This window comes from Ascaphus truei, chromosome 1 (genome assembly GCF_040206685.1).
Source record: "Ascaphus truei isolate aAscTru1 chromosome 1, aAscTru1.hap1, whole genome shotgun sequence".
NCBI lineage: Eukaryota > Metazoa > Chordata > Amphibia > Anura > Ascaphidae > Ascaphus > Ascaphus truei.
In genome coordinates this window covers 466823040-466850993 of record NC_134483.1, presented here as the reverse complement: position 1 = coordinate 466850993, position 27954 = coordinate 466823040, and the positions used below count along the sequence as shown (strand labels likewise).

Here is a 27954-nt window from a genome sequence, read left to right as displayed (position 1 = left end):
GGCATAGATGTCTTTTTATATCCAATTTTTTCCTTTTAGTTTACGCTATAGGACTAGTGCTTATACAGTACTTTGAATGCTTTTCAGATGGCTGCCATCTTCCTTCACATTAGGTATTTTTTGTCTGGCTATTAACTATTACATACTATACGATTTCTATCAATGGATGTAACCATTCATTTGAATAATAAAAGCAGTGCTGAATCATAATAACACTTCCTTAAATGCCTTCATCATAAGAAGTGTTGCCCCTAGCCGCGGAACTACCATACGTGTTGAAAATTCAGCAGCACCAGAACCCCAGCTGGTTAAGAGCCCATCCTCCCAGCTGTTCTGCAGGGTCAATACGAGGCACTCTGCTTCCCCTCTCTCTCCAGGCTTGGTCTTTCGACTCCATGCTCTGTTGGAGGGAGCTGGCCAGTGGTCCGGTAGTCAGGCGTAACTTTCGCATTGCCACACGGCAATGAGTAGGCTCCCTCCACCGCCGGGTAAGTCGCCGCTCCTCAGGTAGGGCCTGGGGGAGGAAGTGGGGGCGGCAATGAGAGAAATGGGGGGAGAGAATGATGATGGAGTATGTGGGATATAGGGGAGAGCATGGTGAGGAGGGACCATGTTATTTGTTTTCTTCACATTGTGTGTGTTTCCAAGTATGGGTTTATGGTGGGCCCAGTTCATATACTTGTACTGGGGCCCACAATTCAATTGTTCCACCCCTGAGTGCCCCCTTTGAGTGCCCCAAGATATAGTCACTACTTCATGGGAACTGGCACTCTGGGGGTCCCATGACGTTGTGACCAAGTCATCCTCAAAGAGTCCATTTTTTAAAGCTTAGATAAATGTGTACGCAGGGTGCAATCTAACTAGTAGTGACACAGAGGAGGGGGGTTACGTCTCCTTCGTTTCCTGCAAAATGGCCACCACGGTCACATGACCGCTATTGAACTGTAATTGTCCATTGTTTAATGGTAGTCAGCCCATTTGTCCGCCAATCGGACTGTCGAGTTTGCAGACTTTCCAATTTTCTGTCTTCTGTTCACGACTTATTTGAATACAGTTCCCACTTTTACTGAAGCCTGAAGAAGATCCTTCTGGGGAATGAAACGTTATTTTCACTACAATACTCTTTTTCTGCACCTGCCTGTGGGTGCTGTATCTTACATTTATATAATACATATACAGTAGAGGCAACTCTTATTCTAACAAAAACCAGTGGCAATTCCCCAAAAAACCCAGGAAACACCCAGGTACATTCTGAATACATGCCTTAAACTTTCCTTAAACTAGCCCCAGCATTTCTGCATTGATTAATGGCCTATCAGATTAACAGCGGGGGTCCCTGGCAGTCCCATTCAAACTGAATTGGACTGCCAGGGATCCCTGCTGTGTTAATCCTATGGGTCGTTAGTCAATGCAGAAATGCCTTAAACGTGCCTCAAACTATCCCAGAACATACCCAGCACATACCCAGAATGTAACCCGGCTAGTTTACAGCAAATGTTAGAATAAACGTTGCCTCTACTGTACATAGTATATTGTAATACATTTTTTACGCTGTTTGCCAGATGGAATTAATAAATGAAAACGTTGACTATCTAAAGGCGAGTGCTGCGGGTTTCTCTTTTTCTACATGTTATGTGGGACCGGTTTGTGATTCCGGCCCTTCTGCATGCACCCCATGGAACCTAAGTATTGTGTGTGTGTGTGTGTGTGTGTGTATTCAAGTATAACATTGTTCCTTTTTAATGTACATCCATCATAAACCTAAGGGAGAAGTTTAAGTAAATGGATATTCACATTTAACTAAATATTCAAGATTTAATGAAAAAATATATTATGTAGCGCTGCATTTTTTGTAACCTGTTGCCTTGTCCCTGTGGCAGCACAAGGAAAGGGAATAAGTCAAATGGAAGATCTGAATACGTTTGGGATCTCTGTGTGTTCTTCCATATGTCCAAGGGAACATTTGAAGCCTGTGTGTATTTAAACCACATCAGCCACATTATTTTGTTTTCCACTTGCAGAAGATCTGGATTGCAGACTTTGGTAAGACAAAAAAAGTATGTGGAACACATAAGTTAGAATTTGCCCTGTCCCAGTTATACACTTATGTACGGTCTTACCCTATATTTTAAACATTATGACAAGGTAAACGGCAACAAAATCCAGCCAACTTCCCCAATGTCTCCTCCTACCATAAAATCACAACAAATATGTAGGTTTGTTTACGAGGGTTCTGCTTCATTTATAAGCTACAGTGGAAGTTGCAAACCTAGTTATTTCCCTCAATTTAAAAACCTGTCTGAATCTAGTCTCCATTTCTTTCCCTGTATTCATTTTTTATCTATAGTGAATGTATTGTTAACATATTATGTTGGGGAGTTCAATAAGAGTGGCACACCCAATAGTTTTAAATGTTATGTTTTACCGTTATGCCTCTGCTCGCCTACTGTGCTCTAGTCATAACGGTCTCCTTTGAACCACTTTGACCTCTACTGCTCTCTCTCACTTTAAACCTTTTTTCCCTCACTGCCCCTTACCAGTGGAATTCTCTCACACTTCGTATACACCAAGCACCCTCTTTCTCCACCTTTAAGACAAACCTTAGACTAATGGCTACCCTCCCACATTCTACATAAGGTTTTCTGCTTGATCACTAGCAGGATATCAGTGTCAATTTGTAGCTTGGAAAGTAGCTCCCTTTTTAACTCCCCATGCAGAGTCTCGAGCATTCTAACTCATCTCAAATACTGTCCCACACCCCAAGTCGCTCCTACCAACCATTGTTGCCAAGCATTGCCATGTACTTCACTTATTCCCAAACCTGCTGTCTCTGTAACTCTCCCAATATAACACTTAGACTGTAAGCTCTCTGGAGCAGGGCTTTCCTTTCCTATTGTCTGATCTTATTTTTTGCACTTATTGTACTATAATTTCCCGTACTGTATTGTCTCTTTTGTAAAGCGCCAAGTACAGCCCTGGTGCTATATAAATAAAGATATTCTTACACACGTCTCCCACATGAAGTGATTATCTGCTCTTTGGTTGTATTCGCACACTGCATAAAAGCAGTGTTGTTAGTATGAACAAAACGAGTCAAATCCAGCATCTTTGGAGGATCTGCCAAAATTTCTCATTACAATTCTGCGTCGACAATCTCATTGCCTAGCATCTATTGCCCCTCCCAAACATACTCACTGGTTTGTACTAGTGGGGCAAAACTGGAAAAAAATACCTCGACACATTGATACAATTTGCAGATATTTAGAGCTACGGTCATACCCCAATTCCAATCCTATGGGAGTTGAATAAACTTGCCACAAAAGTATGCATTATGCATTATGTATTGGTCAGTTGAGGCTCTGAGTGACTTCAGCTCCCTTTCCACACACTATGAGTCAGACTTTCAGCAAATGAAAGAGACTTTTGAACATAAAGGGCATTGTTTACTTAATTGCAAGACTGTCAACACAATGGTTGCAACTGAAATGAATTGTGTTTCCATGATTTGGTACACGAGTCGGACAATGTTGGACCTGCCTAAATATATTTATCTTCATGTTCGCGTTTTCATTTCTTGGACAAAATAGGTCACAAAAAAAAAAAAAAACCCTGTCACGATGAATATAGGCAGTGGTTGACAAATCACCAAAAAATCTACTCGCCACACAAAAAAATCTACTCGCCACCTAGTACCAAACGTGTGCTGCTTGGGCCAATATTTACTCGCCCGGGGGTTAAATCCACTCGCCCGGGGCGAGCAAATGTATAGGTTTGTCGAACACTGAATATAGGAATGAGAAAGGGTTGATCAATTATAGTCTTCAATGCAGCATTAAAAAGGCACTTCAACTTAGTGGGTCAAAACAAATCATTTAAACTACTCCTCAGTATAATTGGCTTCCTCCGAAATATTAAATTATGCTTAAAGTAACGAACTTGGTTTTTTTCAAATTGTAAAAAAATCATATGTATTGCTTCTTGTTTGAAACACTGGATTCAATAATATCAGCAACCTATGTTTAACCTTTTGATTAATAATGGCCCCATACTTACAGATGCAGCCAGCAGTATTAGAACACTTACCTGGGAAATTCTGGGAGATTCTGGGGCAGCCTCAACATTGCCTCGGATTAACACAGCGGGTGGGGGGGAGGCACGGTGGGGGGGGACACGGGAGGGGGGGAACTGCAGGGACTCCTACTGTGTTAATCCGATGAGCCATTAAGAATCTCACAGAAATGTTGAGGCATTTACTGTGAGACTGCCCCAGAATTTAAAAAGGCAAGAGTTCTAATACTCGTGGCTGCATCTGTAAACAAAGGAACAGAGCTCGGCTAACAATTAAGTGTCAAACGGCTCAAATGTACCATTGAAACATGCCACCTTCCCTAGTTCAATGTAGTCCTAGGCCCGACTGTTCCTTTGGTGAAGATATGGATTTGCGTTGTCTCTGGGTGCCAAAGGGCCTCACCTCGTGATCATTCTTTCACTCTCTGAACTGCCTTTCAATCCAGTTCTGTTGCTTAAACTGATAAACCCAGACTGGAAAAACATGTGCATCATGTTGTGAAAGATACCCACATGTAGCCTCCCTTCCTATAGCCCCTTAACATATTCTTCATACAGTTATAGAGATACGTGCCTAATGTCCCTCTCACTGATTGCTAGTAGACCTGCTTTGAAGTAATCTGATTTGGTATGCTTAACAATGCAAGTGACTGATTAAAAGAAAATCCTTTTGTCAGTGGTTCAAAGACCTTGCTTTCAAAATGATTTTCAGACATATGAGATTTAAGGAACTCCATGTGCAGGAATGGGGAAAAGTGGTACAGTACAGTACATGGACTATGATAAGATGTTCAAATTGCTCAGTAACAAAAGGTAACAATACCAAGGGGGGGGGGGGAGATCTAGAATTTGTTGTTGTAAAGATTGCAAAAAGGTGGTTTAAAAGAGAGATCTGACATGCATTTTATAAAATATTACATATTTGTTTGATATTCTCTTTTAATGTAATGTGGAATGGAAGTAAAGTTGGCTTGAAGTCAAGTTAATAATAGGCTACAAACAGGGAGAATAATAAGACCAGGGGACGGACCAGAAAGACAGAGAAGGGGTGACTGGGAGGAACAGAATTGTCTGTCCTTTGTCTTGGGTCTGTGTAAGAATGGCAAAGAATTGGTGGGCATGGACAAAAGCACTATATAGAAAGGTCTCCACCTAAAGTCTTCTACAATGGCCTCTACACTGTTGCTGTGATATTACATACAGTATGTTGCTAAGTATTTAAATGAAGACAAGGTTAAACACCGCTGCTCAAACTAACTTTCAGGCAAACCTTAACCTATGAAGGCCATTCCATTTAAAGGGTGCTTGAAGTATGCTAGGGATGCTGGGGAGTGCAAATTGGAAACACATTAAAAATGTAATTGGATTGGAAAAAGCCATGAAGAAACAAGTCTCTACATCAGTAAATGTGAAAAAAAGAATGATCTAGGCGAGTTACGTCACCCGTACAATGTACATTTATCCCGCTATCCATGTACAACATTTGTTAAACACAATTATTGAATCACTTTCTTAGGTTGAACAGCAACAAATGTTGCATCACTCGACTTTCCTACATACTGTTTACCTAAATAATAGAAAACTGAATACAATCAATCAAATATGGTTCATTTGTAGAAATTTCAATTATCTGATTTATATTCACAAAATGGTTAGCTCAGATGCAAGATGTCTACCTTATTCCTGTTTTTACTATCGGGGACTGTAGATGCCTCGGTAAGTGAAACATTGACTAGGTACTTATTGCTTTCCATCAATTCAGAAGTAGTCCCCAACATCAGTATTGCCAACCTTGGTTCCATTTACTTCAAAGTGCAGGTCTCCTCTAAGACAGAGATACAGAGTAGACCTCTACTCACAAGTTCATAATGAAGTTCTCCATTGAATGTGACTGCCAAGAACAGAGGAAAGAAAATGTTTTAGATCCCATATGGACCTGAGGCTGTCACATTAAATGGAGAACTTCATTATGAACTTGTGAGTAGAGCTCTACTTTGTATCTCTGTCTTAGAAAAGACCTGCATTTTAAAGAAATTGTTTGTCTGTGCTGTGTTGGCTGCACAAGCAGGATTCTCCTTGCCTGAAAGTGTTTCCCTGCACTTTGGAATTGTACTACAACCTTGGTTCCTGTGTCATCGTATGACTTCTGTTCAGTTCTTGTGTTGCAATCTTGTGTTAGAACTTGTGTTCTAATCCCATTGAATTCTGATTGGCAATAGTCTTCAATCTCTATGGATAATGGAGACTTGAAAAACCATAACTAAACTCCGGTGTCATGGGTACATAAAGCCATGTTGGTAATACTGCAAAATGGAATAGACTATAAAAGAGTAGTCCTCTTCCGTTCCTCTTCCTGTAAGATCGCGTTCTGCACTCCTGTGGATCTCCACTACAAAAATGAGCAAAATCAATTATCACGTACCTACTTTGTCATGGGGTCCCTGAAATGCCTGAAATAGGTAATTATCTCGTGTCCATGTTTCAGAGTCTTTAAAAAACAAAAATTACAAAAATGGGGCATTCTGCTTAAAAGTTGTAGATTTTTTTTATGTATTTTTTATTTTTTTAACATTGCCACTGCTGAAAGCATCTATTGTTTATGAACACAAAGTCAAGGGTAATAGTTGTGCAATCCCTTAAACCATAACTTGGCAAACGATAATTCGTGTAACAGTGTAACATTTTAAACCTTTGCCTGTTTACAATAAATTTGTTTTGTAACAACATTGTGGTTAACCAAGTGGTTACAAAATCTCAGGACAAATACATTTGCTTCTGAGATTCACTTTGCAACGCTAATTGGAGTTTCTGCAAATGTTATAGAATTAAATACCCTACAGTCAACCAGTTTACAAATAACATTTGCCCAACATAATAATATGTACGGTCATATAACTTCTAAATCTTGCAAGTTGTCTAATAGATATCCAACAGGACAAAAGGTCATCTGCAAAATACGACGCCCAACAAAAGATGAACTAAAAGATTCAACAGTGATGTGACTATTTTACACAGCATCTATTTCTCTGTAAGATCACTTCCATAGTTAGAGCGACATCGCGCTCCGCACACAAAAGCCTGTAAGGTAATGCGCACGGTCATAGAGTGCGCAGCCAATTTTTCGCAAGACAAAATCTTTTGATTTTTTTCGCACGACGGTCGGGTCACGTGCGCGGTTCAGCCAATGAGGGCGACCCGCTCACGTGATGTCACGGGCACGCCCCCAAACACAGAACTAGAGCTGCTCTCCTCCTCCAGACCCCACAGCCCAAGGATCGCCTTTGCAGCAGGCGCGCGTGACGTCACACGCTCTGTCGTGTGCGTGCGCCTACTATGTACAAGGCCTAACTTTCTAATCTTTAGGTGGCATGAAAGGCCTGATATAGTGGCTCAACTGTGACCAAGTTCACAGTTTGCTTTACACTTCCTCAACCACTGTTGTTTTTATCAAGTTATGCTTTTTATTCAACTCTCCAAGTAAACAAACTATTAAGAGAAGTAACTCATTCTCATTGTTAAGTATAGATAGTATTACAAAAAGATATGTTTGTTCAAGAAATATCTTCTGATGTTCACACGTCCTTCACCCAAACATGAACCCATTTCTGTCAGATGTATTCAGTCTGCTTAAGAAAAACACTATAAGTGCTTGTGTAAACCAGTTGATGCCACATATGCGCTCACAAACATATAGGTTTGTGACTATGATTTACCCAGGTGTTGGTTAAAGCAAGATGTGTCATTGAGATACTGTATTATGGGACCAAGTAAGTGCACCCACAATGGCTCATTCGAAAGTGAGAATGTAAAGACAAGTGTTTATTATAATGCACATAACATGTTCATACATAATTTAATTGGTTAAGTGAAAATGAACTTTTGGAACTGCATATACTTTCTTTAACGATGGATAAGTCCAATAAGATACATCAGCATATGCACTACACCAACACAATACATGTTGTGCTTGCTGTATAAAATGCTCTGGTGTTATCTGATCAATTTCATTATACTGCCATCCATCTACAGTACAGCAGAAAAATTGTTGCTATAATACATGTTTTCATAAACATTTAGGTTTAGTTTGTACACTGAACAATGCAATCATATTCTAAGGAAAGCATGCACAAAAGTGAGACATACAGTATTACAATGTGTCACCCAACCTTTAGAGAGCTTACATGCAGCAATTCCTGCAAGCCCAATAGTTTTGTTAATACCAGTGGCCAAGATTACTTCTTAATTGGATCAATTGTTACTTACAGCATTGAAGAGGTGGACTACAATGAAGTGAGAATGTGACATACTTAGATTGTAAGCTTTTCGGAGTGGGGACTGCTTTCCTAATGACTTATGTCTGAAGTGTTTATTCCCATTAGGTTTCATGTTATTTTGTTACGTGTACTACTACTGTAAAGCAGCATGCACATGGTTGGCGCTATACAAATAAACATACATGCATGTGTATGTATGATTATATATATATATATATATATATATATATATATATATATATATATATATATATCTTCTGTGCTTTGTGTTTTAATACACTTACTGAATTTACCTGCCTAAGTGCTGTCTCCTTTTTGCCAGTTTCTGGTAATGTATGTTTTTGTTAACTTTATGGGATATGCACCAGCCCATTCAGAATACTATATTGGAGTGCCTGTGAAATCTTTTTCAACTATATATATATATATATATATATATATATATATATATATATGTGTGTGTGAAAAAAGAGAAAAGAAAAGAATCCCACCAAAAGCACTCTAGCAAAATAAATAGTAATTACATTTATTGAATGGAAAAACACATATGGATTACAGAAATAATTAAAACAGTCCCCACTGAACCCAAAGAAACATTAATTCTGGTACAAAAATATGTAATAGTGCATTCTACAGATAAAGTAAGTATGACCTGCTCTTTAAACCTTAGACCGGCCGGTCAAGATAAAGGGTTAATAAGTAAAGGGACACTAAAATGATCTGCCAATGTAATACCACCAAACAACCACCAACAGAGTATATAACACAAGTCAAAAAATCATCCTATGTCTATGCAATAGTCACCAGATAGTAATAGATGTATAAATCCTGTGAAGGAGGTGGTGTGGCAGCAAGATTGCAGAGATTAGTGTCCACTGTGTCCTGAGTCAGGTAAGAGGGTCCCTGGGGAGTACACACACAGCCCCAATATTATATATAAAGAACAACCAACTACAGACTTCTGTATACCGCAAACCTACAGACAGAGCCAGCTATTTGAGGGACAACAGCTTCCACCCGACACACACCAAACATGCAACCATCTACAGTCAAGCCATACGATACAACCGGATATGCTCCGACACAGCAGACAGAGACCAGCGGATTAAAGCCTTAAGATCAGACTTTATAAACCATGGATATAACCACAGAATTGTAGACCAGCAAATTCACAAAGCCACCAGAATACCAAGAAGTGATCTCCTTGAATACAAACAGAAGGAGACAAGCGACAGGGTTCCTTTGGTGGTCACATATAACCCACACCTAGGAGCCCTACGCAAGATCGCCAGGAAACTACAACCCATCCTCCAGGAAGATACAAGACTGCAACAGGTCTTCCCTGAAGCACCCTTATTATCATACAGACAACCCCATAATCTCAAGAATATTATGGTGAGGAGTAAAGTATTCAGCAGTACAACTGAATGCGGGACAAAACCATGCCAGGACCCAAGATGCAAAACCTGCGCAATGCTCTACACAGCGGACACAATACAAATACCACACAAGAATCGGGAATACAAAATCAGAGGAGGGTTCACCTGTTCCTCCAGCAATGTCGTGTACCTCATCATGTCATGTCATCATGTCTCACCCTCAAATACTTTCTGGGCAAGCTACCCAGCTACTTGAACAAGCTCCTCACCCCTACCACATGCTACTATGTGGTCCCTATTGGTGTATATGGATGGAGAAATAAGGAGTATTAGTATGTGTGAGACAGCTGTGTGTGCATACATATAGCACAGTATGTACAGACATGGCCTTTAGCGCTCATGGGAAGAGAGTTCGCTAGTGTCAGTAATGACTCATAAAATTTCGATCTCTCTTTAGGCCACTGCTAAGTGTTCCGAACAGTTGCATAAATTTGTATTCATGCAACCGTCTCTCTTTCGGGGTTTTAAGATTACCTTTGAGTATGGCAACCCTCAGATCGTTCATCTTATGGCCAGAGTCAGAGAAATGTTCGCCAACAGGACTGTCTCTTGTTCCGCGTGTGATGCTGTGGCGATGCAGGTTCATTCTCTTGTTTAGCCCCTGTCCTGTCTCACCTATGTAGTAGTAGCCCCCTGGGCATTATTTATTTATAAAATATTTTACCAGGAAGTAATACATTGAGAGTTACCTCTCGTTTTCAAGTATGTCCTGGGCACAGAGTAAAACAAAATAATACATGGTTACAAATACAGTTACATAAATGAACAAGGTATACATTATATACAAGACATTGCATCCACAGTTAAAGAAAATATATATTATGAGCGTATGAAACAGTTACAGACCAGATTAAAGTGTGAGACAGCCTTAGATTTGAAAGAACTTAAGCTGGTGGTGGATATGAGAGTCTCTGGTAGGTTGTTCCAGTTTTGGGGTGCAGGGAAGGAGAAGGAGGAACGTCCGGATACTTTGTTGAGTCTTGGGACCATGAATAGTCTTTTGGAGTCTGATCTCAGGTGATAGTATCCACACACACTTTTAGTTGTGCTACAAACTCTCACATTTCCACACCCACCCACACCATTTATATCCCTCTCACTCCACACACACCTTGTGTAGAGCACTGTTTATACTGTGGGCTCTCCATTCATTTTTATTCACACTGATACACATACACACTCTTTCTTCACTTGCTTTCAGTTACCCTTTGACACCTCTAGCCATAAAACACATCCACACCGGGGGAAGGACAAGCACAGATAACATTCCAAGAGACACTGTTTTCAAGTTATCCTTGCTTCATTCATTGTAACATCGCCGGAAGAAGAGATCAGTGTATCTCGAAAGCTCGCACAAATAAAAGCATTTCGTTAGCCACAGAACGGTATCATCTATTTATTTTTTGATTATTGAAGCTCGGCTAACACGGTACTGATACCTCTACATGTGTGTGTATATATATATATATATATATATATATATAATCAAAAAATAAATAGATTATACCGTTCTGTGGCTAACGAAATGCTTTTATTTGTGCGAGCTTTCGAGATACAGTTATGTAGGCCATGTCTGTACATACTGTGCTATATGTATGCACACACAGCTGTCTCTCACACACACTTATACTCCTTGTTTTTCCATCCCTATACACCAATAGGGACCACATAGTATCCACACACACTTTTAGTTATGCTACTAACTCTCACATTTCCACACCCACCCACACCATTTATATCCGCTCCCACTCCACACACACCTTTTGTATAGCACTGTATATACTGTGGGCTCTCCATTCATGTTAATTCACACTGATACACATACACACTCTTTCATCACTTGCTTTCAGGAACCTTTTGACACCTCCAGCCATAAAACACATCCACACCGGGGGAAGGACCAGCACAGATAACATTCCAATAGACACTGTTTATAGTATAGCTTTTGCTTGCTTCATTCATTGTAACATCGCCGGAAGAAGAAATCAGTGTATCTCGAAAGCTCGCACAAATAAAAGCATTTCGTTAGCCACAGAACGGTATCATCTATTTATTTTTGATTATATATATATATATATATATATATATATATATATATATATACACATGAAGGTCAGTCAGCACACTGCAGTAGAAAAGGTTATAATAGCAGATGCTAGTCCCATAGAAAATAAGTATGATACGAACCAATCCAAAGACCAGTAAAGAGACAGCACACCGCACGGGGTTAATCCAAAAATCTATATTCACAACATGAAATACACGTAAGCCAACGTTTCGGTCCCACAGAGAGACCTTCCTCAGGGCCCTGAGGAAGGTCTCTCTGTGGGACCGAAACGTTGGCTTACGTGTATTTCATGTTGTGAATATAGATTTTTGGATTAACCCCGTGCGGTGTGCTGTCTCTTTACTGGTCTTTGGATTGGTTCGTATCATATATATATATACACATACACGACTTATCTATATCTATATATATCTATACTCTATATCTATAGATAGATATATATAGATATATATACGTCGTGTATGTGTGTATATATATATATATCTATATATATATATATATCTATATCTATAGATATAGATATAGATATATATATATACACACACACACACACACACACACACACAGTTAAACCTTGCTTGCTTTATTCATTGTAACAATGCCGGAAGAAGAGAGCAATGTATCTCGAAAGCTGGCACAAATAAAAGCATTTAGTTAGCCACAGGATGGTATAGTCAATTCATTTTTGATTATTAAGCTTGGCTATCTATCTATCTACAGTATATACACACACACACACACAACTTTAAGGCACATCATAAATTCTGCACCTATATATCCAATAATGAAAGTCTGAAGGAGCCTCTCCAAAATCTTGCATGACAATATTTGTGTATAATGTTATATTTATGCAAATATTACTGTTGGCAAAGATTAAAATAACCAGAAGAATTATATACAATTCTGCAAGATACACTTTAAACAAAATGTCAGCAACGGACACACACACACACACACACACACACACACACACACACACACAAATTGTACCTGCAAGACTAGCCTTTCAAAAGCCAAGAAGTTGTCCCACTTGCAGCACTGCTGATGCTTCAAAGTCTGGACTGTAGCCAATGCCAGCTGCAGAACTCCGCAGTGATTCTCCAGGGCTTGCCCATTTTCCTTGAAGAGTTGGATGTGTGATCGGAGTTGCTCGGGGGTGACACGACCTGTAAATTAAAAAAAAGTCTTACTTACAAAACCCATAATAAAAATCGACTGCGCTTGTTTTTGTTGCCAACATTCAAAAGTGCAATCCTTTGCAACCGGGCCAAAAAAACAACCGTTTGTAAACAATGTAACATTTTTATTGGCTTCCTCAATGCTAAATGTACAGAATGTACTCCTTTTGTTTCTCTGGAAATGAATTACAAATGGCTTTTCTTAGGCGCCTCTAGATGGAGGGGAGTTTGTCGATCAAGTGTTTTCTTTACCCATATCACACGCTGTCCTTCTCAGAAAGTCAATAAGGAACCCGGCAGTGGGAATGACGGGGTATTGAAGACACAATAATATGCATACAGTAGAGGTACTAAGATGAATCTGTAATTACACTATAATTACAGTAAGGGATCTTTGTGTATATACCCCAGAAACCACGTGATTGTTTAAATAGGTAATTCACTCGATTAATGTATCTAATCACACCTGGGGTTTAGGTTCCAATTGCCATGAGGAACAATGTTTCAACATTTGTATGTTAATTATTAATACAATTATCCTATAACGATATTTATAATATGTCTGTGACCATGTAGAGTTTGAGAGAGGTTGCACAGAGGATAGTTCAAGAGGGAAAGTGATGGCACGCAGATTGCGAGAGAACCGTCAAGCCCGGGTTCATCGGGCAACGTATCTTCTGGCGTGTTACGTAATGCTTGGAGAGACGGCAATGCTGTGGGCAGAGATGCATCCCACATCAGCAGCAGAGGAAAGATCAATACTAAATCCCTAGTGTCTTCCACAAGAGTGATGCTGAAGATCTCAGGTGATCTTCTTAAAGCTGCAGGCCAAGCAACATCCTACGGTTATGTACTGTGAAAAAATACCTGTAGTATTTTTTTTAGAACACTCTGAATTACATTTTTTATGTATTAGAATGTAACAAGCTTTTTTTGTTTCTATAACAACCATTTACAATGTCACACTGACTACCAAATACTCCTCTGTAGTCATTTAGTTAACCCCAGAGACGAATCTTTGCCGATCAATCACAGGAGAACGGATCGATCGGCAACTTCCCTAATTATTGTGTGGATTGCATTGATGCACATATTAAAGGAAGGGGGGAAATGGCAGCTTGGACTGCTGCTTTAAAGGAGACATTCAAGCACTTTCCCCCCCCCCCCCATAGGATTAGAGCAGGGGGTCTCCAGAGCTGAGCCCCATTCATTTCAGCTCTGGGGACCCCCTGCTTCCAGAGATACTTGCCTCCTTAGTAGGCTCACATTATGGTGGCCTTTCAAAGCTCCCGTGCCCTGCGGGCCAATAGGAAGCTGTGACGTCATCAGGTTCGGCTTCCTATTGGTTCACGTGATGCGGGAGCTTTAAACTTTAAAGCCCAGCTATATCGCTCAGCTGGAGCAGCTACCGGCACCGCATACGGTGGTATGCATCTCCGGAAGCACCGGCACCGCATACGGTGGTATGCATCTCCGGAAGCACCGGCACCGCATACGGTGGTATGCATCTCCGGAAGCACCGGCACCGCATACGGTGGTATGCATCTCCGGAAGCACCGGCACCGCATACGGTGGTATGCATCTCCGGAAGCACCGGCACCGCATACGGTGGTATGCATCTCCGGAAGCACCGGCACCGCATACGGTGGTATGCATCTCCGGAAGCACCGGCACCGCATACGGTGGTATGCATCTCCGGAAGCACCGGCACCGCATACGGTGGTATGCATCTCCGGAAGCACCGGCACCGCATACGGTGGTATGCATCTCCGGAAGCAGGGAGTCCCTGGAGCTGAAATTAATGGGGTTCATCTCCGGAGACCCCGTTTCAATCTTTTTTTTTTTTTTTTTTTAAACAACAACATGTTGTGCCCTGATAAGGTGGTTGGGGAGGGGAATTATAGTTGATGGGGTTGATATTTTATTGTTGAGGTAGATCAGGGGTAGTAGAAGTGAGAGGGGGGACAGGGTATGTCAGAGTTGTAGAGGTAGAGAAAGAGAGAGAGGGGGGGGGGAGAGAATCAGATCACCACCACCATGTACTCTTTAAGTATATACAGGCCTCCACTTAAGGGGGCACCGCAATACTTTGCAGCCAGTTTGAGAACAACTACCATGAAATACGATTATTTGTTTACACAAGAGTCAGACAGTAAAAGCCAGCGTTTATAATACGTCGCTGCATTAAATTAAAAGGGGTTATACATTCAATTTACAGACATTTCATGGACAATTAGATCAGACACATTCGTACACACACACACACACACACACACACAGGCACAATAAGGTATTTTTGCGCCTAGTTCAAGTTCCACCAACTGCCCTCCCGACTCTCCCAATTTTTAGAACCCCCTCTTCCCCCACCCACTTTCTCTCTCTCCATTCTCGCCCCCCCCCCCCCTCTCTCTGGTGCTAAAAATCTATGTTGTATTGCCTAGAAACCACAGACACTAGGCCAGTGTAACACAAGTAGTGACAAGTAAATACTGTGCAATGTTGCGGTGAAAACTGTACTCCAACAGTGTTGCAAAACCAAATACAGTAAAACTTGCTAATAAGTCTATAAAATATTAACTATAAAAAAATAGAACTTCGTGGTGGGAATCCTCATTTATCTGTTCAAAATAATCAGCTCTATATGCAAAATATTATCATGTGCGTAGTAAAAAAACGAAAACTTTACCATCCCATCCCTATAGATCAAAAATGCACTTTGTCGCATACAAGAAGATTACAGGGATAATAAATCTAACCAGTCTGGTCAATAACGTAGTGGGAAAAAAAACAGTCATTGCATTCATCTGTGTATTCAACCCATTTGTGATTTAGATTGTATCAAATAAACAGCCGGTGTCACAGTACCATTTGTCCACATGATGAATTAGAATGAAGGACTGATATTGTATATTGTACGAGTTCGTCTGAAAGCTTCAGGTAAATGAAATATAGGCAAAATCGGTAACCTGCAGAACACCTAGTGGGAAGAGTTTAATTTGTTTGTGCAGCCTTATGCACCTTTTGCAATATCTCCCATTTAGACAAGTGTCTGCTTGTATTCATGCAACCCCTATTATGTTTATTTTGTCTATTGCATTCGTAATTATCACATTGGTTATTCTATTTTCATTCAAATACATTTTATTTCAATATGTCATATGAAGGACATGTTACATATCTAACACATTACTTTCAGTATCCCCGTTTTTTTTATATCCACTGTGGACGAGTGCCCCACTTGCAAGGGTTAAAAAAATTAGCTTTTAAAATTCCCATGAGTAAGGGTAGGGAGTCTAGAGACACTACTCCTGAGGAAGCAATGATCACCTTGCGAAACGCGTTGAGCATAAACCTCAAAGACAAGAAGAGGGGCATAAGAAATAGTACAACATTCCTTATGATTTAAAGTAATAAAAAAAAATATATATATATTTATATATGTATATATATATATATATATATATATATACATACATACAGATTGCACTCGCAAAGTTGCAAAAAATATAGTCGCCTGATAATTGGAGTAAGAACTCCCACTGTGACAGGGCCAGGGTTGCCAGGTGTCTGGTATTGAACTGCACTGTCCTGTATTTGGACACACTGTCCAGTAAAATATGAGGTAATACCGGACATGTATGTGTCCAGTATTACCTCTCCGGACTTTATGACCTGACCGGCTTGGGGGTGTGGGTTTCTTCTCCGTGCAGAGCTGTTGCTGGGGGCTGGGCAGTTTCCTCCATCCTTATTGACTTCATTACCCAGCAGGGAATGGTGTAAGCAGCTCGGGGTTTTGGCCAAAGTGGAGGAAATTGCATGGAGCAGAGATGAGGCTGTGTGTCTGTGTATTTGTTCTGGTGTGTGTGTGTGTGTGTGTGTGTGTGTGTGTGTGTGTGTGTGTGTGTGTGTGTGTGTGTGTGTGTGTGTGTGTGTGTGTGTGTGTGTGTTTTTCTGCGGTTCTGTGGTTGGTCTGTTGGGGAGGGGGAGAAAATTAGAGGGATGAGGAGGGGGGGAGAGAATGAGAGAGATGGGAGGGAATAAGAGGGAGAGCAGGAGGGGAGGAGAGAATGAGAGGGGGTGTAAAATGTCCTTTACGTCTCTTTCATAATTAATCCAGTATAACAGTACTCAGAATTCTGGTTTAAACACATACAAAGAAACGTTGATTTTGAAGATAAATACTCACATACAAAAATAGTGACATCAAATACATTTTCTTAAAGATGGTTGCATATTATTCTGTTCCTGAGAGGAATCCTTCTGTTTGATCCTGGTGTTAAACCTGGTTCTCTCTCCTGGTGTTAACCATTTCCCCTCCTTCTCGGTGTAATCCCCCTCATCATTCCTGGTGTAATCCCCCCTAACTAGCTAAACATTTCTTGATATTTTTCCAGACAAAATTACCTAGTCAGCCTTTCTTCTAATTCTATTATCAGATATGGTACCATGAATCTTTCAGAACACCCTAGGACATTTTACATGATGTCAGAGCTGATAAGGAACTACTCACGCTCCATACAAGGGAATAAACTACTCCTTATTAGTTTTGATTGTCTCAGCATATCACCAGTAAGGCTACGGCCCAAGTTACTGTGTGCACGTGCGTCGGAACGCCTGGCGGCGTGTGCACCAGTTTAAGCCGCGATCTGCGGTCTAGGGGTAACGATGGAATGTGCGTCTTCAGTAGAGCAGGTGGATGCGTGGTGGGGGCACGGCTATGACTTCACGTGGCAGGTTCGCCCTCATTGGCTGAACCGCTGCCGTGACGTGCCCAACGCTCGGCCACCTTGGCCAATAGACAAAAATCTTGTCTTTTGGTAAAGGTGGCTGCGCATCGCGCTTTGTGCATGCACGCACACACGCCGACTGGTGCCTGCCCCATAGAGGGCTGTACTTTGTGTGCGATGCGCACACTGTCGAGCACTCAGCCGCGTCCACCGGGGATAAAGCCTGTCTGCCTCTCACTGGCCTTTCCACAGACATCTCAAGAAAGCTGTATGGCCTTCCTATCTATTCATAGATTGCTTGTTGGAATAAGTTAGCTACACCCCTTTTACTTAAAATACTTAACTTGTAACTGAATCTACAGACGATACTAATTCATCACTAGAATAATATCATATGCGATATAATATGTATTAAAGAAACAATCGTTGCAAATCAGAACAATATCATACTGTATGCGTGGCATCCTGTTTTTATACACCAGATTCGTACCGAATTATAATATAATAATGTAATTGAACTGGAATTCTTACAAGGGGGAGAGATGATGAGGAGAGGGGTGGTGAGAGGATTAGGAGATGGGGTGTGAGAGGATGAGGGAGGTTGAGAGCATGAGGGAAGGGTGAGGGGCGAGTATGACTGCAGGTATGAGTTTTTCTCCATATATGCACCAATTTGCACTGTTTAACATTCTATTTCAATTCCGTCCCCCGAAGATTTTTTGAAGAAATAGAATATGAAATGGTATAAATTGGTGCATACCTGGCGTGAAATTTAGAAAAAATAATGTAACGTTCAGATAATTTATAAATAACATACGTCCAAACTGTCTTTCCACGAGCATGTCGCACCTTTCACCAATATTTTTGGAGAAGCCACCATGTACAATTAGACACGGCTGCTGTTTCCCTCCGTCGTTCCGCTCTGCCTCGGATCTCTGTGGGGACTGTGTACTTCTGGAGCCTTTAAACTCCACTGCACTTCAGACCTCAAGCTCAAGAGATCAATGATTCAGCCGAGTGGGTGACCCATGGGAAGAAGTCAGTGGCGTCCTGCACTCCATAGGGTTTATTGGTGCAGCGACCTTAGTGCAAAGGTCACACAGATGTTACGAACGGAACACGGAAGTTGTTCTCCTTGGGCAGAGAAGGATGCAGGCTATGGAGCTATCTAGTGGATCAGCTAGCTCAACTGCTGAGACTAGTGTAATAAAATAATATGCGTTTCACCACTTCACTGTGGCTTCATCAGGGGTTTGAAGGCTTCCAGACTGAAAGTGTCTTTATGTACTTGATCTAATTGGATCAATCTCCCAATTGATTAAATTGTAAATTAGGGAGTTATTTGTGTAAATTGTTCCAGTCTGTCTATCAGTGGATTTTAATAAAATACGGTGACTGTGTTTAAACGAATAACCTTGATAAATTAAATAATTGCATGAATTACATGAAATGCATAAAAAAAGCTTGTTTAAAAAATACCAGATATAAAAACCATGCTCAACTGTCTGTAACGGACGTGCTCGCTACAAACCAGGACCAGGGGGCTGATGGGGATAGAGAAACACAAACCTGAACCCGCAAAGCCGGGTCCGGATTGCGGATTCCGTCGTCGTGGGTAGCCAGGTCTGGGTTGGAGATAGTTTACTCTGCTAAGTCCAGGCTGGGGTCAAGGCAGGCGGTACAGGAGCGATGGTCGGGTCACAGGCTGGGGTCGGCATCAGGGAAGGCTTTAGCGTGGGGTCTACAGCCCAATAAAGCCTCTGGAAGGAGGAGACTCCAAAGCAGGAACAGCCACGGGAACAATGAAGCTGTAGTGCAGGAGATTCAGCGCAGGCACTTCAGCACAGAACCGATGGTCGAGGTCAGAGACTGGGGACGATACTAGGGAAAGCTTCAACAACTGGAAGCTTCAGCACAGGAACGGCCTCTGGAAGGAGGAGGCTTACATGGTCTCTGTTGTGGGGTTAAAAATAATTTATATATTTATATATATATATATATATATAGCTCAATTCTCTACATTTAATATAAATACATTTATAAAAACAAAAACCGATATAAGTAATAAATGCAGACGGCAAGGGATTTTCCATAAAGATGATTATAGGGGTAGTTTTGCCCCATTAGTGATAGCGTGCACCTTTTACATTCTGGCTTGAAAATGTCAGATGTCCAAAGTCTTGCTAATTTGGGGTATGTATGTTTATCTTTATTTAATTGGCTCCGTATTAATAAAAAAACGTAATATGTAAACCTATACATATCTAGTATCAGGGTAATCGGGACAAAGCACAATAATATTTAGTGTTCATTTTAATAAAATTCATGAATTTGTTAGCTGTATCTGGGACAAAATTAAGTAGATTTTTTTTTTCATATTAATGACATCATATATTGGTTACATGTCAAGCAATCCACCCGAGTCAGGTACCAATGAAAAGCTCAATTTGTGCTGAAAAAAACAAAAATATAATAGATTTCATAGATACAGTAAAACCCGAATACCAGTGCATCAAAAAAACTTCTGTGGAGTCTGTTCGGGAGTAGCATATGCAAATAAACTGCATTACATGACTGTGGTAACAGGACCAAGGGGAGACTTTAGAAGACGAGGAATGGACAGCAATAGTTACAGCTGCATCAAAGAGCTCAATATGTACGACGTTAAGGGAGAACGCGTATAAAGCTTTAATGAGGTGGTATCTCACCCAGATGAAATTATCTACATTTGTTCCAGAACACTCCCCATTGTGTCCAAAACAATGTAGAGGCGAGGCAAATCTCTGACACATGCTGTGGTCCTGCCCTCGGGTGCTTCCCATGTGGGAGCAAATTAAAGATAGGCTTCAGAGGATTTTGGGCCTCACAATCCCACTGGACCCCTGGCTGTTCCTTCTAAACAGACCAATAGAGGGGATCCCCCAGATCACAGACTAAACTAAACTAAGCGCGTTTCGCAACAGCGACGAGGTGTGCGATCACAACATTATGGAAGCAAGCTGAAATCCCAACTATTCCTGCAATCAGAAACAGAATTTGCAATGTATGTCAGATGGAAAAATTAACAAGTTTGGTTAATGATACTGGCGCAAAATTTCTAAAAGTCTGGACTATGTGGTTAGCACAAACAGACATCCCAGGGGTGGATGGTACAACAATTCTGCTATGATAGGTCAGCGGATAATGTGTTTCCGAGACTAAGATAAATAAAATTAAAAAAAAAAAGCTAGACAATAGCCAGAAGACATCAGCTAGTCCTTTGGCTTGAGATCAGTGGGTCTGGCCACGTGGGAGACGTGCTCTAGAATTCCGGAATACTCCTTGATAAAGTGTTTTTGTAACACGAAACGCGTAGGAGGGTGTGTGCCTCCACTTTTTTAGATGGATTAATAAAGCATAATTTTTCAATTCAATCTGTTTGGGACCCACTTTTGGCTGTGCGTCAGTATCTCCTTTTGTTTTTCTAGAATTCCGGAAGAGAAGAAGCGTAGATCAGAAGATCGGATTCAACTTCCCTATCAGTCAGCGCGTACGGGTGCTGGAGCACTCGGCAGGTACATTAAGTGCACCAACCTTTACACCTAGACTAGTGAGCAGCGCTGTCTCACACATTGGGGTTGGGTGTGGGACTTATGTGACACGGTGGTGAGTTACGGCCGTGTGAGGCTTGGTGGGTACTGTGATGATATAAGTGTTGCCCATGAGTATATTGCTTTATATGCTAACAGTAAAGTGTTATCGTTTTATCACATTGGTGTGTATCATTCATATATGTTCCTGCACGGGGTTATCCCACATAGTTAGGATTCCGTGCAGGTGGAGGCGCTGTCACCTATCGAATCAGGCACACCACAGGCTCCCAGCGGCGGAGGCTCAGACCTGCTGTGAGCCACAGGTACCGCACCGTAGTCGCCATATCTCCCAGAGGGTGGGGGAAAGTGAGCTACTTATAAAAAAAAAAAAAACTTCTGTGGATTGATTCTCTAAAGATTCTTGAATTGCGGTGTATTCATAATGTATTAAAACAAAGAATTCTTTCCTCAAGCAAGATGATATATAAATTAAAAGTATCTTCTATTGGGCGTATTAATCACAGTAGATATGAAGTGACAGGAATTATACGTCAACAAATGTTTACCAAAAGTTAGAAATTTGTGTGGCCACGCAGCTGGCAAACACACTCTGCACTGAAGGGGTTAAAACGATAGCTTTATTATTTTGGTTTTTACACTACACACAATTTGTATGCAACATTTATAGTAAGAAGACTTCTATATATTGCAGCGCAATCAAAGCTAAGTGTATTGTGAAGAACTGTTTGGGGTTTCTGCCACCAATAAAACATGTATAAATAATCATCCTTAAAGAAAAGGCACATAAAAGAAATACCTACCTGATAAGACTGATTTGTTTAGAATATTTAAACTGCTTCTTGCAGATAATAGTAGGAGTCTGTTAATCTGTATCATGTGGTTAAACCGTATTGTTTACATTATATATGCAGCCTCCATATGCTTAGATTACTAAAGAAATGAAATCCAATCTGAGAAACAGAACATTTATTCATCATTAGTATTGAATGTAGACAAAGGAATAGTCTGCAGAACATATTGAGAAATGCCAAACTTGGTCAAGAATATTATTGTGCATTTAAGGGAATTATCCTCTACTTCATAAAATACACCAGCTTTCCAATTTCTTGTGTGCTTTTAAACACTGGAGGAATAACAATATATATTTTTGACATTTATTAATACGATCTAAAAACTTTAAAGCTCTCCACTCCTCTACCCCTAACTCCGCTTTCATTTCTCCCTTTGTCCCTGCTCCAATGGCGGTAACCGTTTCTATCACACTCTGCTAAACATCTCTCTCATACTTGAAAACATGCTCATTCAAGGCCCTAACCTACAGAACTCACAACCCTGTCATCAAGTCATATCTGCAAACCCACCAAATCAACAAAATATGTCAAAGCTTTAATACATAACTCCGACACCCTCTCCACATGCACATACCTTCTAGATCAGCAGATTTCAACCTGTGGTCTCTGAACCACCAGTCGTCCATGAAGACTAGAATGGAGGGCCCTGAAACCCCTCAAAATTCTGTCGCTTGTCTATCACTGCCAGCATATTGCTGCAAAGGGCTGTTCTAGGATATAGGTTTAATACAATATATAATTTCATGTTATTCGAACATGGAAATCTATTAATGAACAAAGCTAAGCAAATACACACGGGTGGACAAAAATATATATATAAAAAATAAAAAAAAACTTAGGAACCAGACAGAGTTTTTAGGAACCAACATTTTGCTAGGTGCAGAGGGTGACGTACTGGTTACCCCCCTCCTGTTGGAGGCTCTGTGTTAGTGAGTGTGTCTGTGACTCACAAACTCTCTCACACAGACACACTCTCACAACCCCCCCCCCTCACTCCCCCTGCCACAGTGTGCATTGAGATGCAGGTGCGGGCATAGTATACAGTAGGGCTCTGACCACAGCCCTCACATGACCTCTGCATACTTCTCTCATTTCTCTCCCCCCCCCCCCCCCCCTTGATTTGACATATCTATCACCGCCGCTGACAGTCCCAGCATGCCACATCCGGCTTTGATGCCGCTTGGAGCGATGTTGCCGGTCGCAGCGGTGATTGACAGGTCAGTCATCACTGCACACGGCACAGCCGCCAAGGGGGTGACGGGGGACATTTTTAGGTGCCCGGGCGACCAGATGCCAAAGATTTTTCTATCCCTGTTAAATAAACACATCCACTGAAACTGCCATGTTAATAGTGAATTTCCCGTCGAGATAATTTGGCCCAATAAGTCTCCTTGTATTTGATTATGTTAAAAGATGACATTTAAAATAGTGAGAGAGGGAAGTGGAAATCCTTAATGCTGCAGAGGAAAAAAATTCAATAATATTTTGAAAGACCAAAAATCAGGAGAGAAAAGTGATGGGGAGTAGAATATAACAACTAAACCGTAGGCTTGGAGAGTGGATAATGGTACTGTACAATGATGGGAAAAGAGGACATTTACCTTCCGATATTTCCTCTACAGCCAAATAGTAGTGGAATAGCTCCTCCTCTTCCCAACTGGTAGGACAAGCACTTCTTGTGATCACTATATGAGGAGGCAATATCCACCTTAGGTCAGTTAACTTCGGTCAAAGCTCTCTTAAAAGGAACCCCATAACATTAATATGCCAAATATAAGAAGACTCAAGGGAGGGAAGTGCGCTGCTATAGAGGACTGCAAGAAACCGAAATATCAGAAGGTAATTTTCCACTTTTCTTCTACGTCCTCTATGGCAACTAAATACTAATGAGATGTACTAGAGCAAACCCATGAGTGTTAGGAGAAAGTTCTTCTTTCCACTGTTGGAAATGCTTGAAGCACCCTTCTACCAAATTTCACATTTGCTGATGAGTGAACATCCAGAAGGTTCCTGCTTTACAAATTTCCTGGCCAGAGGCATGAGCTTTTTCTGCCCATGAAGTTGCAATGGCCCTAATAGAGTGGGCCTTTAACAGGAGGATTTTCTCCTTCTATGCTTCTTTCCTGCCTTGCCTTCAAATACTTTCTGAGCAAGCTACCCGTCTATCTGAACAAGCTCCTCACCCCTACCACATGCAGCACTTATCACCTGAGATCTGACTCCAAAAGACTGTTCATGGTTCCAAGGTTCAACAAAGTATCCGGTCGCTCCTCCTTCTCTTACCGCGCACCCCAAAACTGGAACAATCTATCGGAGACTCTCACAGCCACCACTAGTCTAAGGTCTTTCAAAACTAAAGCGGTCTCAAATTTTAATCTGGTATATAACTATTACATACGCCTATAATATATATTATCTGTAACTGTGCATGCAATGTCTTGTATATAATGTATACCCAGTTCACTTATGTAACTGTATTTGTAACAATGCATTGTTTGTCATGTTAACTCTATGCCCAGGACATACTTGAAAACGAGAGGTAACTCTCAATGTATTACTTCCTGGTGAAACATTTTATCAATAAATAAAATTCTATATGCCTCAAATATAGCTGCCTTAACCCAGCAGTGCGCAAATTGGGGGGCGCGAGACTGCCTGCAGGGGGGCGCACAGTTTATGTGCTTCCCGAAGGCAATTAAATTAAGTGCCGGGGGAGCTGCAGGGCCTCTGTAAACCTTTGCTTACCTTTGCTCCACACGTGTTGCAATGGCAACGTGACATGATGCCGGAGCAGAGGTAAGAGGGTGAGAGGGGGAGCGGGGGTGAGGTGACCGCCGGCAGGGGGGCCCAGGGAAAAAAGTTTGCGCCCCCTGACTTAACCCATGTAGATATGGACGTAATGAAGCTGCCTGACACTTTCTGGGTGCATCATTTAGTACAAACAACCTAGAGGTTTTCCTAACAGGAACACCTCAACGAGCCCTGAAAACCTAGAATGGTATAAAATATTGCTCAAACGTCTAATAGATTGGTCACATCAAGAAAGATGATTGCCAATCAGAGTGCTTTAATCACCTGATCTTGACAAACTGCAACCCAACCTGAGAGCCTTGTGTCTGTGTTCAATACTGTCCAGACCAGAGGAATCAAAGACTTGCCCCTGTGCAAGTTGCTGACTGAGGTCCACCATTGTAGGCTAAGCTTTGTGCCTGGTAACAATGGTAGCCATAATTCTGGAGTTTGATTTAGGTGTCCCCCACAACTGAGGAAATTTATTTGAAGCAGCCCGAGGTGAAAAGTGGACCAAGGCACTCTGTGACTGAATTTAGAGGTCATATTAGGTGTAGGAATTGATCCCTTGGTAGTCTTGCGCGGCTTCTGAACAAATCAGATCTTTTTCGTAATCTTGTAGGTCGGGAGTGATGCTAGATTTTTCCTTTTGTCGAATACGACACCTAAAAATTGAAGGATCTAAGCTGGCACAAGCCTGCTTTTCTTTTGATTGATGATACAGCCGTGGTCTACTAAGATGTTGTGCATTATGCGCACATGATCCCTGGCAACAGCTCTGATAGCGCCTTGATTAGCCAGTAATCCAAGTATGGGAGTACAAAAACACCTTTTTGTCTCAATAATGCTGCAATCACTGCCATGAGCATTGTGAAAGTTATGGATGCTGTGGTCAGTCCAAAGGCAAGAGCCGTAAATTGATAGTTACGGCCAATTAAAGAGAACCGCAGGAGCCAATGGAGCAATTATTTTATTGGAATATGGAGATAAGAATCCTTTAACTCTATAGAAGCTAGAACTGTTCTGCTTTCCATCACTGTTATGACTGCCCTCGACGACTCCATCTTCAAGTGCCGGATGTTGAGAAAGGCATTGATTTCCTTTAGATTCAGAATTGCATTGAATTCTCCTGATGCTTTCTGTGGTACAAACAGGATTGAATAAAAACCCTTGTCTCCCTGAAAAGACAGGACTGGTTGACTTGTCATATTAGCTATTAGTTTGTGAACCGCTTGTTTTAAGGCCAGGTTCTTGTTTGGATCGTTTGGGAAGCCTGATGCCTTGAAGAGAACTCCTGGCATTTCCAGGAACTCCAAGGAATACCCCGCGGCTATAATGTGCTGAACTCAGTAGTCTGCTGTTGTTTGTACCCAGCGGTTCAGAAATCCCGACAGGTATGCTCTCAACTGGGTTGTGTCCTGGATCGGGGCCCAGTCCCATTCAAGGGTCTTGCTTCTTGATTGTCCACCTTCAAGCTGGTTGACCAGAGTGGCCCCCGGTTTGCTGTCGTCATGAATTCCAATTCCGATAATAACTTCTCCCTGGTTTTTAAGACTTCTCCCTTTAATTTGTGCATCAATACAATCTACACACTGACAAGAATTTAGCCAAGTTGCCGATCGGTCTGTTCTCCTGCGATCGATGGGCGAAGATTCGGCTCGAGGGTTCACTAAATGGCTGTAAGTGCAGCAGAAGAGGACCCAAGATGAAAAGTTCTGAGGGGAAGATCAATTGACCAGGCAGTCTCTAGATATAATTGGTGCACTGCTAGAGAGAATGAAGGGCTCAAAAGGGGTGTGCCAGAGCCTGTTTCAGAAGAGGAAAAGGATGTGACTTTGTAAATGGTTGCTATAGGAACAAAACATAATTGTTACATCATAATACATTAAAAATTGTTTTTTTAAACCAAATGCTACAAGTATTTTCTCATAGTACAGAACTGATTAAAAAAAAAAACACATGTACAGTAGGATATTGCTTTAACTACATTTTTCAGGGAGTTTTTCCTCCTAACAATTGTTTTTCTTGAAAAGGATTTTTCAGGAAACTTTGGTTTTAAAGCAGGGAATCCAAAACATAAAGTTGAAACACTGGATGGGACAATACCTACATTTCCATAATGTCTCATGTATACTACCTAGTAAATGTACCAAGTCTCTCTTGCTACATCTATATATCTATTTCATTGTTCAAAACCAAACACTGTAGCAGATGGAAGTGCTATTGACAGTGCTGTGTATAACTCCTGTATCAAACTCATTTTTCTTTAAAAACTCCCACTTGAGACAGAGACATGATGACAAAGGACGGTGTGGGATAAAAGGATCAGATAGGGGATGGAAAGTAAAAAATGAGTGCAAATACCAACACAGCAAGTTGCGTTAGAGTTCAAAGTTAAAATAGATATGATTTGAGTTTGAAAAATACTGTAAACATTGTGTATAAAATATGAGTGACATATTGTGACTGTAACTGGAAAAGTCAAAACTGATCGCCCATATGCTGAAAAGGAACCTAAGTTAGAGTTCAAAGTTAAAATAGATATGATTTGTGTGTGAAAAACATTGTAAACATTCTATGTAAAAAATGGGTGATACAATATGACTGTAATAGAATAAGTCTAAGCTGATCGCCTGTATACTAAAAATGAACCTAATAAAAAGATTTGTGAAAAAAAAAAACCTCCCACTTAGAAAACCAGCTACACTTGGAACAAACACATGCTTTATAGTCAGAGGCCGAGGTCCACAGAAAGGTGCTAAGCACTAAAAACTTCCCACCCCCCAATGCAAAAACTTCCAACCACCAAATACATACCAAAAAAGATCCCCACCACCGCAAATATATACAACCTCCCCCACTCCCCCAAATACATACAAAAAAACCACCTACCCAATACATATAAAAAAACAACCCATATAAAAAGACCACCAATCACCCCAATACATATACAAATACCCCCAAGC

At 41.1% G+C, this 27954-nt stretch overlaps 1 protein-coding gene across 1 annotated transcript in view; it reads right to left on the bottom strand.

The window, feature by feature from the left end:
• Window positions 1-27954, bottom strand: part of SCFD2 (sec1 family domain containing 2) — a 644096-nt gene that overhangs the window by 542933 nt on the left and 73209 nt on the right. Inside the window, exon 4 of the mRNA XM_075566606.1 lies at window positions 12840-13015. Coding sequence (XP_075422721.1) covers window positions 12840-13015 — 176 coding nt within the window. The remainder of the gene's footprint in view (window positions 1-12839; window positions 13016-27954) is intronic.